At 35.5% G+C, this 18,324-nt stretch overlaps 1 protein-coding gene across 2 annotated transcripts in view; it reads right to left on the reverse strand.

Moving 5' to 3' along the window:
- Glis3 (GLIS family zinc finger 3) overlaps positions 1–18,324 on the reverse strand; it is a 419,818-nt gene that overhangs the window by 80,821 nt on the left and 320,673 nt on the right. For both annotated transcript variants that reach the window (XM_071600430.1, XM_027943102.2), the window contains exons 4-5: positions 16,849–17,010; positions 12,719–12,829 (exon numbers count right to left, since the gene is read on the reverse strand). In XM_071600430.1, coding sequence (XP_071456531.1) covers positions 12,719–12,829; positions 16,849–17,010 — 273 coding nt within the window. The remainder of the gene's footprint in view (positions 1–12,718; positions 12,830–16,848; positions 17,011–18,324) is intronic.

Below are 18,324 nucleotides of genomic sequence, written 5' to 3' on the forward strand. Positions count from 1 at the left end.
AATGCTGTAGGATTTTGCAGTATAGCTATCACTGAGTCTGAAAATAAATAAAAGCTAACGTATTATACACAGAGGTATCATGCATTGTTCTCCCAAGATAAAGTGTGGAGTTCACTAGTTGCCTCTAATGTATTTTCCAAAGTGAGGAGACTTAAAATCTTAATTAGACCACTCAAAATAAAGTACCCTTCTCATTTAAAAAAATCATGTTAAGGACAAAGGAAAAAACTATTTGCTGAGCACCCCAATATTCTGGAGTCTGGGAGTTTTTGCAAAGTCCATTCACATGCATGATCACATTTGAATCATGGAACAGTTCCAAGGAGGTAGGAACATCAACTTGAAGCTCAGAGAAGGTAAACAATTTTCCCCCCAAATCACAGATGAGTTTCAAATTCAGAAAGGCATTCTTCCAAATCCTTTCTTGTTCTTCTACAAGAAACAAGATAGAACCAACACTGTCAGAAAAGAATGGTTTAATTAAAACACGGGAAGCTAGGTTTAATCAAAATGGTGGATGACAGGTAGCCTTTTGTAAGAATGATACCGAAACAGAAGCCTTCAAATGGAAAAAAAAATCTAAAAATATGATTCTATTAAAATATATCTATAGTAAATTTTCTATGAATAAAAATTCCACATAACAAACCAAGTTGCAAAAATGGCAGACTACTGAGAGTATTTGTAATACGGATGATAATAAACTTGTTTATTTCTATTATATGTAAAGAGTTACTTCAAATCAATATAAAATTCTCATAAAAAATGAGAAAAGATTTCAGACAATTCGTAAAACTGAAATACAAATGGCTAATAAATAATGGAGAGAGAAGCAAATTTACCACTAATCTAAGAAAAACTTCTTACATTAATAATTCATCTAGGAGGCTGGGGTGTACCTCTGTGGTGGAGTGCTTGCCTAGTACGTATGAGGCATCGAGTCCAATCCTTAGCACCACATAAAAATAAATAAATAAAATAAATATATTGTGTCTATCTATAACTAAAATTTTTTTTAAATTCTTTTGTTATTTATCATATTAACATGTACATACTCACCTCATATTTTTAAAAAAATATAAGAAAATTTCATTTTTTTATCATCTTAGCAGGGATTTGAGTAAATTATTACAAATGTTTTGGAAGTTATTTGAGCAGTACATTGCTAGGAACTTATTACTTTAGGACATTTATTAAGAATCTATGCACCAGATATACATCACAGAATTATCCATCATAGTAAAATTCTTAAAACAACTAAATGTCTAAAATAGTAGATTGATTGAATGAAAGGCAATATATCCTTAAAATAAAGCCATTAGTAGTATAGCTGCTGACAAAGCAAAATATTTACTACATCCTATGTAGTAAAAAAAAATAAAAGTAGAGATACCCCATAATATGTTTATATATGACATAAAAAATACATGGGAAGATGCACCCCATTGTTAAGCCATTGTGATTCATTGCTATTCTACAATAAAATATTTTAACATCACAAATCAGGGTGTGTTATGATCCATGGTGTCTTGTTTCCAAGGAGTGTACATATATAGTCATTGTTTATAAAAATATAAATAATTATGCAATTTTAAAACGAGGATAGACTCTGAGCATGATGAATTACATAAAGCTCCTCCACTACCTGGTTTGTTAATGGGGAAAATGCCTAGGGAGAAATGTTGGAAAAAATAATTGCTGGAGGTAGGATAGGAAGGAGAATAAAGCCCAGGACAGGAAAGAGGACAGCAAGAAGGCTCACCTAGCTAGTCAGGGAATTCAAGGTCCTAAGCTCAAACAAACTCTGCCACCAAAGACACTTGCAAATATGATTATAAGAGCATGCCGTGAGAAAGTACAAAGAGATAAGGCCAGAAAATGGATAAAAGAGATATCCATATCCCAAATTTCAATAAGGCAAAATAAAGCCAAGTAATGTACGAAGCCAAGAAAGGAAGAGAAGAAAGCTTAAAGTTGATGCATGGAAAGACTCTAGAAAGAATTACACAATCAGTAAGCAGTCAAGAAGGAAGAAAGTCAGTAGGAGCAAGGACTGGGTTATGGAAAACAAACAGAAAATCATTTCCTATTTAGATGCCTTTAAGGAAAGATGCTACACAGGATGAGCCTAGTATTCACAGGATATTTAGCAGTCTCTCATGGCAGCATTTTGAAAGACTGAGAAACCTAGAACTGATGCTAGCACAGCTGGGTGTAGTCACAGTGAAATGAGCCACTGTATCTAACGAATACTGATTAATGGAATATGTCAATCCAATTAATTGCCTTTTCCCCTCAATCCCTAATTCATCCCCACATTACCACCATCATTACCTCTCTGAATCATAGATCTGACCACAGCCCATGTTTCACATCAGAGCAGGGTATAGAAGGCCCTTTGACATCAATTCCCTTGTCAGTCTTTTCAATCCCAGTTCTTGCCTCCTCTATGTGTCCCCTTGCAGAAACCTTGTTCTCTAGCTGAATAAAACAAAAAACAAAGAAAGCAATGGGGTCCATATGCTTAAAAAAAAATCCAAAATCTGGATAATAAGAGAAAACGGTGGAGAAGCAGGAGTGATTGCAGCATTTCTGCAAGCATCAGCGAAGCCTCAATGGAAAATCAGCAGCAGTCATGGAAGCCAGAACTCCAGCATCTAGCAGGTGTTTCAGAAAGGGTCGTTTTGTCTCGACATATCAGACTCGCTAAATAATAACACTGACAACAAAGGCTGTCTCACAAGTTAGAAAGCTTAAAATTACCTGAAGAGGCTTTTTAGCATCTTTTGGGATTTTCAAATGTTATTTCCTTACTAGGCTGCAGAGTACACAAGGCGACACTTAAGGGCTCTTTACAATGCTGATGTGCTAGAGTTCTACTGCAGCTATGTCCACAGCTGGCCCTATGTAGGAGCAGGGCAGCAAACACCCATCCTAAAAAACCTCTTAGAAAAACAGAAACTTCTATTCCAGTTAAATGAATAGCCTTAGTGAGGCAACTACTGTCTTTTAACAGTTAACTCAACTTAGTCCCTATTCTACAGAGGACTCAGTAAGCATTTCAAGTGTCACATGACACTTTGTTGAGTTTGTAAAGAGGGCTCTGGATTGAGAGTGGAAGAATAATCTTTTGCCAAAATGCTGTGTGGAACGCCAAGATTGCAAACAGTGTGTCAAGACTTAATGGATGGCTTTACATTAGGCAGTATTAACTAATTCTGGCACATAATTCTGTAGACCTTTTGGCTCATAGGAAAGCAGCATACCACCTTGGCCATCATACTTGGCTCCCTTCCCCTCCTAAACTTTCTCATTCCTCAGGAATAAACTGAAGAGACTAGAAGTAGTAATAAAAGTCCTGAGTCTAAAGGCCAAAAGAATAAAATAACATATACATGACTTTGAAAGGTCAAAGCATTAAACGCAGGCAAAACAAGACCTTTTTTTTATTAATATTATCACTATTACCACAACCACTATTAAACTATCAGAATCACAGAGGTTGAACTGTACTTGTTGAACAATTCAAATGGTGACTGCAGAAGGCCCAAAAATCAATTAGTAAAATTCCCCAGCCCCTCAAGGAAGAAGGCTAAGTCAGCTGGGGCCAAAAAACAAACCAAAAAAATCCCAACTCTTTTTCCCTTTAGAAAATGCTTGCTTTTATCTGCCTTTCACCTCTTATTCCACTAATTAAATGCAGTTTTCTCAGCAGAAATGGAGGGTGGTGAGCCTTCTCCTGTGCATTATAACCCCTTCTAATAATAACCCACACCTTACTACCCGCTTGAAAGCCACTGCTGCCTCCTCCAACGCCGAAGCTCCATCTATGTGCAGGGCTGCAACAGGCACTGTGTACAGACTGCCTCACTAATCACTAAAACAATCTGAGAAGATGGCTGATACTGTCCTGATTTTACAAATGAGAACCTGAAGTTCAGAAACATGAAGTCATCTCTCAAGGCTTATGCCAGTAAAATAAAAAGTAGGGCTGCGAATCCAGCCTCAAAAGTCCAAATGCAAAACAACAATAAAACAAAAACCCACCAGATAAGTCAACATGGAAGTAAATGTGGTAAGCCTTTGGCCAGTTTAGAAAAGAAAATTCAGAAACAACCCAACAACATGGCATAAAACTCTTCAGCCTGAAATCTAGAACCATATGTCTCCCACTCATGTAACAACAGGTATGGAAGAATTGACAAAGGCAGGGACTTCCAACCCAAAGACATACCAATTTCTGGATGAAAACAGGCATTTGGTTAGTCAGGTTGTCTGACTCAGATTTTAAAACACAGAAATATGACCAGAAATGTTTTTCTATGTAGGGAAAAAGCAAAGTAGATATATAATCAACTTATAACCATACCATGATCTGTTTCCATTAATTTTTTTCAATGGCTAAAATCTTTGTAAGGGGAAAATTAATGAATGGAAGAATTTGGAGTAGATTACTATCAGCTTACTCAAATTTGAACAATTACTTGTCTTCTCTTAAAAACTCTTAATGGATAGCATGTATTTTCAGTAATTATAGCTAACTTTTGGGGCAAGTATAACATGTCAGGTACTACATTAGATGTTTTACCATCATCTCAGTTAATATGATACAATTGACACTGAATTAACAAACTTTATATGATATAAAGTTATGAAAGAAGAACTAATTTATAAGTTAAAATATTACAATAAACTTGTATGGTTGTATAAATTTTCTGATACTGTAATGCAACATATAAGTTACAAATACAACATATCCACTTATTTGCTTCAAGAATGATTTTATTTCACTCTCCCAGCACCGTGTCTTTACGTTAATTGTCTTGAATATGCTTGCTCTGAACAGTCAACATTACAATGAAAGAGAATGAGATCAGGTCTAACTAAAATAATTAATTTCCTTCTGCTTCCTAGTGAGAATACTTTTCACTAATATAAAGAACGGTTTGGGGTTTCCCATGCTCCATTTTCATGTGGCTAGTGTCACCTTCAAAATACAGAAAACTCAGTTAAAATTTAACATAATAGATTTCAGTGACAGTCACCTTTTTATGTGTACTTGGCCAGTCTACAGTCTCTGTTATTCAACAAAATATTTTCTAATCCAGGTATTGCTGTGCAGGTATTTTTAGATGTGATTAACATCTTCAAACAGTTGGCTTTGAAGTAAAGGAGATTATCTTTGATAATGTGGGTGGGCCTGATCCAATCAGTTCAAAAGCCTTAAGAGCAGAACTGAGGTTTCCCTGAGGAAGAAAAGATTCTGTCTGTGGAATGTAATTTCAGCGCCTGGACAACCAAACTCAGAAACTAGGAGCTCTGGTGCCATCTTTATTTTTCTCTTCCTCTCAGCCCTGGCATTCTATATCTTACCACTTTCTGTCCACTCATTTTCATTCCAGCTGCCAATACTTTTGTCCAAACCTTTATTAGGGTATGTAAAAGAGCACATAGCACTAGTTGGTACAATTGCTTTTAGTCTGTTTCCATTCTACACTTCAATTCACAGTCTACAAAATCAGCCTGCTCCTTGTCAAAATCCAGCCTTAACATCTCTGATGGCCTCAAGGGAAAGAAGCATATCTTACCATTTTTGTATATCCAAGCATTTAGCAAAATATCAGACACATAGTAAATGTCGAATAAGTATTTGAATAATTTGCAATTCTGTATCAGTAGATGTTAATCCTCCAGGGCACAGAAGCACAGAATATCCTTAATTAGGCAAAGTTTCTTTCTTTTTTTTTTGGGGGGGGGGTGGGTGGCGAAAGTAAAGCCAAGTAAGAAAGTCACAATGTGTCTTATATTTCTTTAAGCTCAGAGTCTTCATTTTAGAAAGTCTGAAATCTATGGAGCTTCTCCCCGGGAAAATGCATTTTTCATATCATTTCTGGGAATTCTTGAGCTTCCTAAAACCCATCTATTCATGGACTAGTCCCTATAGTTTATGAACACAAAGGGAAGAACCCCTAGATAATCAAATATCACATATTCGAATTTGATTTTAATTCCCTCTGGTTTGGGACCCAGTTTCCTTTCCTTTGTCTGGACTTTTTTTTTTTGTAGCACCTGCATGATTTTTAGAAAGACAGGCTACAGTAATCACTGAAAGATGACTCCACCTACAAGAAAACTATGTTGTCAAGAAGGAAAGTATTTCCAAGGACACTGTTGATTTGCTGTCAGTCACAATAGGTTTTTGTGGATGGCAGATATGTAGTATAACAAAGCTTTCTACTAAAATAGATCCCCTTTCACCTCCCGGGCCCTGTGCTTGCCTTTCAAGCTAGCTATGAAGGTGGAGAAATGGAAAAACCAGGGGAATGTAACCTAAGTCACAAAGCGATTTGTGGCACTGCTTAAAAGAAGCCCATACCTCCGGATGTCCAATCCAAACACTGGTCTGAGACACGGCCACCTGCCCAGTATCCACCAAGAAAACTTTCTGCATTAGGCTTATCCAAGCCCTTGAGTGAAGTCACCCTGAAAATAAATCTTCACAGCTCAGAGAGCCAAGATACAAACAAATGGAAAAATATTGCCCAGGGATATCAAAGACAAAGCTCAACTGAAGCTAAAAAGGGATGACAAGTGAGAACTAGCAGAGAGAACAATAATCGCACAAGGGGCTTGAATGCTGTGGAAGTGGAGAAGAGCAGATACCAGAGAAGGGCAACGGTGAGCTGCATCACGGTATCTTAGGACACTATATTTAGGCAGGTGAGAGATTGAGCTAAATGCTTTTATTCCAAAATGAGTTTCATTAAGAATGCACAAAATTTAATAAGAGATAGCGAGTGAGAAGCTTAGAAGGATTCTGTCAGTCCATCAATCAGAAAAGCAATTATCAAGGAACTACTTCTGTATAGTAGGTGTGCTAGGCACTGTACAACCCTAATGGCTCATTAAAGCACTTGCTACCAGGTCCCCATTCTTTATAATGGTTGGCCAGAACTATGCCAAATACCCTCATTTTAACTTTTCTTTCTTTCTTTCTTTTTAGGAATTAAGAATTTTTAGGATAGAAATAAGAATTTTAAGAATAGAAATAAAACTATCTTACTATATATGACAAAGCACTGGACTGTATTCAAGAACAATATAAAAGCCCACTATCTCCATTCTTTGGAAATAATAAAACAAACAATCTCATTTCTTAACAATCTCTATCATTCACACAGGAACTATGTGCCATGTTCTAGGAAGAATTGCCTTTCAATGTTTCTGCTCAGCTCCTCCAAGAGGCCTTTCCAGACCATCTCCCTCAATAGAGCCCTCTTTGTTAATGTCAATATAAATCCCCTCATGGTTTCCTTGCTTACATGTAGGTGACTCATTTTCTGTCTTTTTATTATTAGACTTTATCAAGAGACTGTGGCTCTTCAAGGGCAGAAAACATGTCTGTCTCATACATGTTTACATCTGTGGGTCTAATTCAGTGCCTAGCACAGAATAGGTGCTTAATAAACATTCACTGAATGGGTCAAATGAAACTTTATTCGATTGTGTTTCTCAAATAATTTACTAGAGCAATAGCTTGATGAGATGCTCTGGATGACAAAGATCGGCTTCCTTGTCTAATAATTTGGGGCAATGCCTAACATTATCTTTCTTAAGGAATATTGGTATATCCAAGATTCTGAGAACTATTGCAGGAAGGAAACCACTGAATACCATTTTTACTAAACTTATACGAAATAAATGACTTTTAAAAAGAAATGTCTAGCTTGGCACAGTGGCACACTCCTGTAATCCCAGTGGCTCAGGAGGCTGAGGCAGGAGGATCTCAAGTTCAAAGCCAGCCTCAGAAAAAAACAAGGCACTAAGCAACTCAGTGAGACCTGTTTCTAAATAAAAAAATACAAAATAGTTGTGGCTCAGTGGTCGAGTGTCCCTGAGTTCAATCCCAGGTACCCCTCCCCGCAAAAGGAAATATCTAATAACATCTTATGAAATGTGTTCCAAAGGACATACCTTAGGAAACAAATTTCACCCTAAATAAGACCCTGGGTCATCTCTCCAGAGATGGTGGGTGTTATACTGTATTTACAAGGGTGGAAAGAGTTTTTCTGATGACTCAAGAAAGGACTTGAAGCTTATTCTAATTCACTGGTCACTCTCATTGACAACCTTCCCCAATTTTTTCAAATGTGGAGTTGGAGTCTCAACTCTTTTAAAATAATTCCCATCACCTTGTAGCTTCAAAATGCTCTCAAAAGCAAAGCTGGACTTCTATTGGGCTTTCTTAAAATGCAAACTTCCAGGTAACCGGTATCAAGTTCAAATCAGTATTACTGACCTAGGGTTAAAGTTGAGATTACTTCTTTCAATTAAATTTAATAAGTGTCTTATGACACTTCCAAGGTGAAATAATAATTAAATTTAATAGCACCACTATTTTTACTGAAAAATATTTGTTTAACTAAAGCATCTTCCTGTGCCTTACTTGAAATAAGTTCCTCTTAACTCAGGCATCAGGATATCTAGGTATGTGTCACCATCATTTTGAAGTGTGATGTAAATAATTTGTCACCAGCAAATTGTTAAAAGTACAGAATTTTGTGACTCTTTTTTTTTTAAAGAACATTGTGCTGCTTGAACATCTTCACTACAATAGCCTGCTTCTCACTTACTTGCACTCCATATAATTTTGTAAATGTGAGAGGAAGGGGTGGGCTAGTTCTTCCTGAGATGATATGTCTGTGATATGTGCCTATTACTAATGTTCTGCTACTAGTGGGAGTGGTATAATTTATTTCTGAGCAGAAACAAGAAAGAAAAGTGAAAAGGCATTGCAAAATCCATTAAGACACCTGATTGCATACCTCACTTGTGCATGCCACCTGCCATATAGACCATGACAGAAAACAACTGATAGAAAAAGTGAACCTCATTAGTCCTTTTAATACATGCTTTGATTCAGGGACAAATATTTTTTTCACATAACTTTTCATAAAGCAAGGTGAACCTATGTGGTACTTAATGATGTTGTTTATAGTTTTAAATATATAGAGAGAGGTGTTGTCTCTGAACAGATTCCAAAGAATTGCCAGTTCTACATGAAGAAAGTTGCATTAAATAAGTGACTCCACCTTAGCCAAAATGCTATATAGAGCTGTCCTCTAAGTCAGAAATATAAATACATGCTGCATTCACACACATTTCAAATGCTAAGCTTGGTTTATAAGAGCCTGCGTTGAGGTCATAAGATGAAAGTCATCCACCATGGCAAACCAAAGGTGAATGTGTAACAAATATTGAACAAATCACACTTAAAGTTCGGGATCTTGTGGAAGTATAGAATGGATGAAAGATTCCTATTGCCTCTAACTTTTGGCTAGGCATTCCTTGCATTCACTTTTTTAAAAGTCCATTTTGATAACAGGCTAGATTTGAAGGAAACCCCTCTTATGACACTTCCAAGGTGAAAATGAAAAATTCTGATAAAGCTCACAGCCTTGAGGAAAATTTCAAGTGGCTTATTGCCTTAGTTTTCTCTTATTTCACTCACTCATTATCAGACAGAATTGGAGGACAGGTTCTGTCTTTGCTCTATAGGCTAAATTTTATTCTCAGTGGAGACCATTGCTGGTGACTTAAGTCTTTCGCTACCCATTTATCTGTGTAGGTCTGTTTCAAGGGACTTGAAAACTGCAAAGTGCATTCAGTGGATGAAGTCTGTACACTGGCTGATGGAATGTGTGGGTGTGCATGATTTATGCAAAGAGAAAAGTTACTCTCTGCATGCAATGAGCCAAATTATCCCAATTCTTTTGCAGGAGGAGAGTTTCTTTTTTCCATCATCATCTTTCTTTTTACAGCTTGAATAATGTTTAGCTGAGCTTTCAGGTTCTTCTTGGTTTTCAATAGGATCTGTCAGGTGTGGGAAAGGGCCACATGCCCATGGCTAGAATATCACTTATGAGTTCTCGGGCTCTCCTGATATATATTAATCTTATGGCTATGGATGCTTTGTTGCTGGCCCTGATTTCAGAGTAGGGCCACATAAAGCTGGCAACGTTAAGACCAAAATAATGTCATTTAGTGTCTAGGGGAGGTTAAAAAGAGGATTAGAGGCAGGCAGGCAGGCAGGGTATATTAAACAAGTCCGTGACTAACAGGGTGTGACAGAAAAGAGTTTTATTCTTTTCAACAAAACAATTCCCTAGGGCTGGGACCATTACTCCACTGTGCCTTTATCACCTTGGAATTTTTATGGTTATTTTTGATGAATTCACATTTTTGTAAAGGCTTTTTTGAAATGATGCCAGTTTTCAATTTTTAATTAAAGTCGTAAATAATCTTAATTCTGCCTTAAAAGGTTTATTGTTTCTTTCCTTTTTTTATGATTACTGCCAGGAAATATTTCAAATACCAAGTCCTGATGTGAGTAAGCAATTAGAATCTCTCCAAGGTCTAGTAACAACATTGTACCATGTAAATATAACACACTAGTATATCGGTGCAAGATTCAGAAATGCGGATTGACTGATTTCTGGTTTATTAGCAACTGCTTCTCCTGGGAGGATGTTTCCTCTTTTTGTTGGATGGAGCAACTTTCATCATTTTGATTTCCACAAGCTAATCCATCACAGATTCATAAACACATTTTTAAATAAAAAGGCATGTTAAAATTTGGAAAATAAACACTGTAAACTTGTCATTTAGGTCTGGGCAATGGAAGTCAACCAAAACCATTTCAACCATTTGTAAGAAAACAGTGAACCTCAAAAGCTAAATCATTTGAAAGATAACATCTCACTTTACATAAAAAAATGAAGAACCATAATTTTGACATGAGATGATAATATTACTTGAAAACGTATCCCCTGTCATCTTAATTGCCTGTTGAAGATTGTCAGTAAATTATCAATAAAATTATATTTTGTAGTCTCAAGGTCTGTTTTTCTTTTTCAATTAGTGTTTCAAGAATCTTTCACATTGTCAAGACTAATTTTCCATTATAATGAGGCTAAAACATATCATATTTGAATTAAAAAAAACATTTCTGAAAATATCCCATGCTATATTCTATATCTGACACCTAATGTTACCTTCTTAAATTTAACATCATCTTGCTTATTTGTTTAGATATGGAACTAATGTCCTTGCTCTGTCCATGATGATCATGTTACATTCTACACAGGTGCTTTCCAATCTTACTGATAAATTTGGTATTACAAGTGAAGCCTCACAAATTTGGGACAACCTGTTTACAGACAATGTCAGTCTTAGAGTAATAACCCTCTCATCAAAGAGGGCTTTTTTTTTTTAAAAAAAATATAATTTGTTATTTCAAACATGTAAAGTGTACATGGATAATGACAAAAATGACACTGATCCTACTGAAAGTACTTAATGATATTCGACAATGGTGTGTTATTTTAAGATTAAGCATCATCCTTCCAATTATATTTACATTATTAACATACTTAGCAGTTTCATTGTTTTTCTAAAATTCAAGAATATATCCAATCCATGCCAAGTGATCACAGATATCAATTTATTAAGATTACAAGTAAGGAAATTTTAAATACATCTCTAGAGAAAAAAATAACTAATTTAGAATTTGATTTACAAGATTGGGTTTTTATGCAATTAAGTATATCTGTCAAATCCTCCTAGCTGAATATTTTTCTAACTCACAGCGAAGAGGTCAAGTTCTTTCCATGTGTGAGACCTTGGTTGGCATTGTACTAACACCTCTCAAGGCAGAAAAAATTCACATCACAAAAAAACTATAGAACATTTCCAAACATCACATGTTAAATTCCTATAAGCCATGAAAGAATGGATGCAAGATTTCTAACTAGAAGCCATGGTACCTAAAAACCCTTGCCACGGGGTTCAATCACTTGAAATAAGTTGAATCTTAAAATGTCCTTAACTTTGCTATAAATGGCCCTTCAGTGAATCAGGTGTCCACCTCGATACAAATGAAACACTCAAAAGCCAAGGTAGCTAAATATGTTTTCTGCTGTGGACAGAGGATACTAGTTTGTTCAAAAACATTTAAAACTCAGTTACTAGGAAACGCCTTGAAAGAAAATCAGCTCCCTGTTGCCAGTGGTGTTGAATCCCAGAGTGCCAACAATGTGTGGCCCTGCATGAGGTCAGAAGAGCAGGTCAGGGACTGGCTGCTTGTTCTTTAACATTTATTCCACTTTGGAGATACTATGATTTTTATAAACTTTGCAAATTGCATCCATCCTGCAGTGACATCAAAGTGACTTGGATTTCTTTTTTTTTTTTTTTTTCAGATTGTCATCAAGAAGTTTTCTAAGCTTAACATGAGGAATGTTCTTTTCCTAGAAATTCACCTACCTTCTTTATTAGAGCTATAATGGTTTCATCCAAATGATCATTTATGGAAAAAATGTCTCTCCAGAAAGGATTTTTGTTGTATTTTTCTTTAGCCATTTAAACTTAATTTCCACAAAAGCCTTTTGTTACTTACTAGTTTAGATGATTTTCACTAGTTTTCTCTGATTCCTATTATACAAGCCTTCCCCAGAAATTCTTATCTGGCTCTATCAGCTTTGTAAACCACAGCCTTGCTATTACTTCATGGAAGACTTCCCTCCTCAAAAGAGTTATATGCTAAACCTTAAGCATGTTAAGAAGTATAAAAATTTCCAATGCCCTGCAGAATCTCTAAGTTCTGCAAGAGTCTTTTAAATGTGCTTTTTCTGGCTTGAAAATTTTCTTTTAAAATTACCTTTTTCCTTGCTTGTTGATCTTTGGAAGAATGTGCCTTCACATGCTTTCTTAGGGAACTTGGGTCTGTGTAGCGTTTGGTACATCCTGGAATTTGACAAGCATAAGGTTTCTAAATAAGAAAGAAAGAAAGAAAGAAACAGCTGTGGTTAAATCATAAAGGTAACTGAGGAAGGTTTTGCTCAAAGACTATTCAGAGCATGAACTGTTACCAACTGATTGATGCAGAATGCTGGGTAATACTCATACATTTTAATTAGAAAGCCCAGGACCTTTGCATCATGGTAAAGGAAAGAGTAAACTTTAGAACAAAGAGATGTCCTATCCTTGATGGCTTTTAAGAGATTGCTTTAGATTGCACTCTAACCACAAAACCTCTTGTGGCATTTTTTAGTGTGGAAATTATTAGTAAGCATCTCCAGTCATACTTACAGTTATGTTTCCCTGAGAACAATCTTTGGTACTGTCAGAAACTAGTAAACACATATTCTTTAAGGGTTCAGGTAAAGAAGCTGTAGAAAAGTCCAGAAAAGACTGGGTATATTTCAGAAGAAACCTGATTCAGAAAGAGGGAGAGAATGAAGAAGGAAAATTAGTGTAAAGTGAGTAAGAGACAGTAGGTTTCAAACAACAGACACGAAAAATCAGTCAGAAGGGCATTAATATTATTAGTTGCAGAGCAGTCCTGGTGCTGAGCCTGCATGAAGTGAAAAAGCCTTTGGCTGAGCATGATGGGAACGTGAATTTTGGCTATTCCAATTCCCCATGCTCCTGAGAGATGTGCAGTGTGGAGCCCAAGTTGAGGTTCTGTTTAATTTTTCTATCATTGGTGCTTGGTACATAACACTTAGGAATGAATGAGTGAATGAATGAATGAATTAGAACACTTCACATCCCTTCAAGTTTCAGTATCATCACCTACTATTAGTATAATGACAAAATTTTTATCCAGGATTTTAAGACTATGATTCTGTGGTTGCAAGATAAATCAAAACCTTCTGCTTATTCCAAGAACTGAAAAAAAATAATCACAGGATTAACTATGTTTATAAGATGTATTAACTGTCACTGATCTACTTAGTATCTCATCAGGTGAGAGATGAAAGCTGTGCCTACATGATGTGAATATAAGAAGGAGAACTGAAACCTTGTCTCTAAAGTAGGATTCTTGCTCTAGAAATCTGCTTTACTACGGACAAAAAATTAAGTAAATTTTTCCCTGTTCATGTTGTGCTCCTGTTTTCCTGTGCATGCTTATCATTTTGTGGACCAACGGTCACCTAGATTAAATCACTGGCCTTGCTGGAAGCAATAGTTAGGTTTTGCTACTTTTTTTTTTTTTTCACAATTTTTGATTCTGAGAACAAAGTAAAATCATGAATATATAATTTAATTTGGTGCATCCCATTTGAATTCTAAGTCTGATATCTGATATATTTGATCACTGACCAACTGACTGACTGAATGAATGAATCACCCATCAGCTCTCATGCTTGTAGAATGTGCTGGGTGCTGTATTACATATTAGGTAATCTAACAATGAACAAGGCTTTTATTTTTAATACCTCAATTTTTACAAAATGGTGAGCCAATTATTGGCTAAAGTCATTCACCAATGAGTTTCCACTATATTAATGAAGGTTTCTTAAACTTGGGAATCTCTTCTAAGATGGCTTTCTTGAACTAGCCTTACCTACTCCTCCTTGGCTTTAAGGGAGCAAGTAGCCAATATCTTATGACCAAATAAGTTCATGCTTTGAGTGTGACAGAATGTTTCATGTAAAAAGGCTTTATGAATATTAACATTTTATAGAAACCAATGCCACTATGATTTAGGTTCATCATGTCACTCTGTATCTAATTTTGAGATGTTCTTGGAGAAAGCCTGAATACACACCCTTTCTCCCAGATGTCCTTGACTCTCTCCTTATTGTCTGCCACCTGGGACTGGAGTGACAAAACAGCAATGCCAGGAACTTGCCTAAGTATAATACTGTCATGGTTATTTGATCTCAAATTACCTAAGCCTTAAATGGTATGCTACACTTTATTAAACTATATATTTTATTATTTTCTACTTGTACTGAATAATTACTTACCTTGCTTAGATTTCAAACAAGGAAACAGAGAAATGAATTAATAAAACTCTTCAGGGTTAGATTAAGAACTCACTAATATTTATGGGAAAATCATTATCCTATGAGTAAAGAGTCCCCTTAGTTGAAGAAAGATAGCATTTGCATAAGGAGTAATTAATGAAAGAGAACAGGGATCTAAAATTTAAATTGGAAATTCTTCAAGCAAATACAGTTTGCTTTTTAAAACAAGTTGTTTAATTTCTATATATTTTTAAAGGGCTTCCCAATTTGTTAAATGTACTAAAAATTTAAACAGGAGCTAGCTTGGAAAATGATAAATGAAAAATGAATAAATGAAATGAAAATGATAAATGAAAAGGAAAACTGATAGTTCAAAAAGATTTAATCAAAAAAGATTTTTTTTCATAAAAGTAAAAACAGCTGAGTTGGAAAAGCTACTGCATGAAACTAAAATCATGAAAATTTATTATGTTAGGAGCTTTCCTCAAAAGTTTTTAAAAGAGATACGTATTTTTAAATTCTGAAATAATTTCTGAAAATGCTCTTTGTTTGATTAGCTAAAATTAGCACCAAGCAGAAAAGGGTATTGTAGAACTATAACACTCATTCTCACAATAGTTCTTTCAAACTACAGATAACTAGCTAGAGTAGAAGCAATTTCTCAAGACAATCTTGTCTCATGAATGTTCATTCTTCCATGATAAAGTTTAATGACAAATTGGAAAATTTATTGGATTTGACCAAGACCATTTTAGACACAACAAAATAGGGCATTTTAACATAATTTATTCTTTTTTCCTTTTCTACTTAAAAAAATCCCACTATTCACCACATTTATTCATTTTATATCCTATTCTATTGGCCCTAAAATCAAAATTCAATTCCACTAAAGCAGAGAGGGCCCATCACATACTAATTGTTTCAACTGTATTTCAGATATTTACTAGGCAAATTATCATATTTACATATATTAAGAGGGAATTCTATTTAGAAAGGTTATGTGACATATAGCTAAAATGACTTCTATCAATATGATTAATAGAGACTAATATAAAATTTAATAAATATGTCAACTATAACATCAGAAGAATCTTAAATATGTATGAGAAGGTGTGTAGAAATAACAGTATCTTTTCAAAATTCAAACTCTGGTGTAGTTTAATAATAGACATCAGAATGTTAACACTGAGAAAGTACTGTCATGAATACATTATTTGCAAGAATGAGGGATAAGAGATCTGTGATGTGTATAATACATTTATCCTGATGGCTTTGTTAAGTGAAGCAAAATTACATAGGTCTACCTGGTCTCATGTAAGGAAAGTGGCATCAAAGCCTGAGAAATGCAAAAGGAGAGCTATCAACATAATTGGAAAAATAAAAGACAAGAGTTACAGAGGGAAGGCATTTTCCAATGAGCAAAATGTGGCAGCATTAAGGGAGTTAAGGCTGTAATAATAAAAGTCAACTGCTCTCATGGGGTTGGTGTCAAAGGATATATGGCTATTAACACGGAGGAGGCATGATGAGACAACCCACGGGAGAGATTCACTATTTCTTTTTAGATTGCTTGAAGGTGAAAATACCAGGTAGTTTCTAAAGCAAAAGGCCAGATTCATTCTCAAACCATGCCAGTTCTTACATCAGGAGGAAAAAGAACCCAGGTCAACAAACAAAAACTACACCTTGTATCTCTAGCAATAGCATGTGTTGTCTATTGTGGTATGCCGTGATATTTGAATATTTATTTTAATGTCCCATCCTCTGGGCTAAAATCTTCTGCAGGACAGCCCATCAACTGCTTCTGTTTTGTACACCTCCTAGGAAGTTGTAACAATTAGGATAACCTGCAACTACCAAAAGTGAAACAGCCACACAAGTCTTCTTTGGGCACCCTTCTGGGTTCCACTGCTGCCCTTGGCATGTCCCTATAACCTGCAGTCCACAAAGCAAACACTTCCACCTTCCCACTATTAAAATGGTACTTCCTCACACCCAGGCTGTAAGATGGAAAAGTGCCTGTCATTCTTACAGTGTCCAGATGCGTTCTCTGGTGCTTGGCACGGTCACTGGAGTTGCTGAATGCCTTCTGACAGCCCGGATGCTGGCATAGATATGGTTTCTCGCCGGTGTGGCTCCGCAAGTGAATCTTGAGATTTTCAAGCCTTGAAAAGGCCTTCTTGCAACCTTCAAACTGCAAAAAGAAAAAAAAGTTTTGGTTGTTGAGGACCTTGAATGCTTGAGTCTGGGGAATGGAGTTGGGGAGTCCTTAGTTTGTACTCAGCCTAAAACAATAAAATGAAATGAAATCCAAACAGTAACAAATATTACGTCTAAAAATATCCATATGTTTATGCAAAGTGCACTTTTCCACTGAATATACATGCCACTTTCTCTACCAGATTTGGGTCCTGAACTGATTTCTGTGATTACTTATGTCAGAGAAAATTCACTGTGAGCCATCTGGCTCAGTTAATAAAAATACAGTAATGTGTGTCTTAAAGATTTATTAAAAAATTAACACACTTTTCCATTTCCAAATTGGTCTAAATTGAAGGAACTAGAAAGGAAGAAACTTTTTTTTGACAACAAATAAACTAATGAGAAAAGTCAGAGTAAAGTATGAGAATAAAGAGAGAATTGAAGATCCAAGAGTCTAAGATGAAAAAGCACATGTCCACCACAGCAACATGATCAGAAACTTCCTTAACTATAAACTTGTAGGGGTTTTTTCAACTCCCCAAAGAGTGACCATGTTCACATGCAGGGTGATGTCAAGTTAACCAGATAAAATTCTTAACATGCTTTCAAAAAGGAACAAGAAAGCAGACGACTCATTTAGCACTAAATCATTTTCCACATGAAGTAAGAGCTTAATTTTTATTTGTATTTTTTAGAAATTTTGTTATCCAATTCATAAAGAGGAGAAATAAAATGAAAGGTTGGAGAATTTCAACAAATGCGTCACAGGTTTTCAATAATATTTACTGACAGTAACATTTACTTAATGTCTTCTGTGGGAAAAATATCAGCTCCTATTTATTATTACAGGGCCAAAGTGATTCTAATCCTTAAAGTGACAATCTAATAAAGAAAATGTGTTAGGGAAAGCCTATAAATGAAGCCTAAAGGTGAGATGGGGATTTATCTTTTAATTCTCCCTTTGGTGCTAAGCCCTGGAATATTTATGTTACTTTGACAGTTTTAATCCCATTTGAGTTCCCAGTGGAAGGGAAAGTTCAAAATATAGGAAAAAACCTCTCAGAACAAAGTATAATATGTTTAAAGCAATCAAGAAACCTCACTCTTTAGAGGTGAATGTAGGGGGAAGCATGAGATAAGAAAGAGTATAAGTGATGGAGATTAGATCAGGATGGTTTTCATTCAAAATTAGCAGGGATTACTTAGTCTTTTTGCAGATTCTATAAACATTCTTGGTTCTTTAATTATTAAAATAGATGGTGGAAAACATTCTTCATGAGGGTATGATCTACAGCTGGCCAGGTTT

Source organism: Marmota flaviventris, chromosome 13, assembly GCF_047511675.1.
Source record: "Marmota flaviventris isolate mMarFla1 chromosome 13, mMarFla1.hap1, whole genome shotgun sequence".
Taxonomy (NCBI): Eukaryota; Metazoa; Chordata; class Mammalia; order Rodentia; family Sciuridae; genus Marmota; species Marmota flaviventris.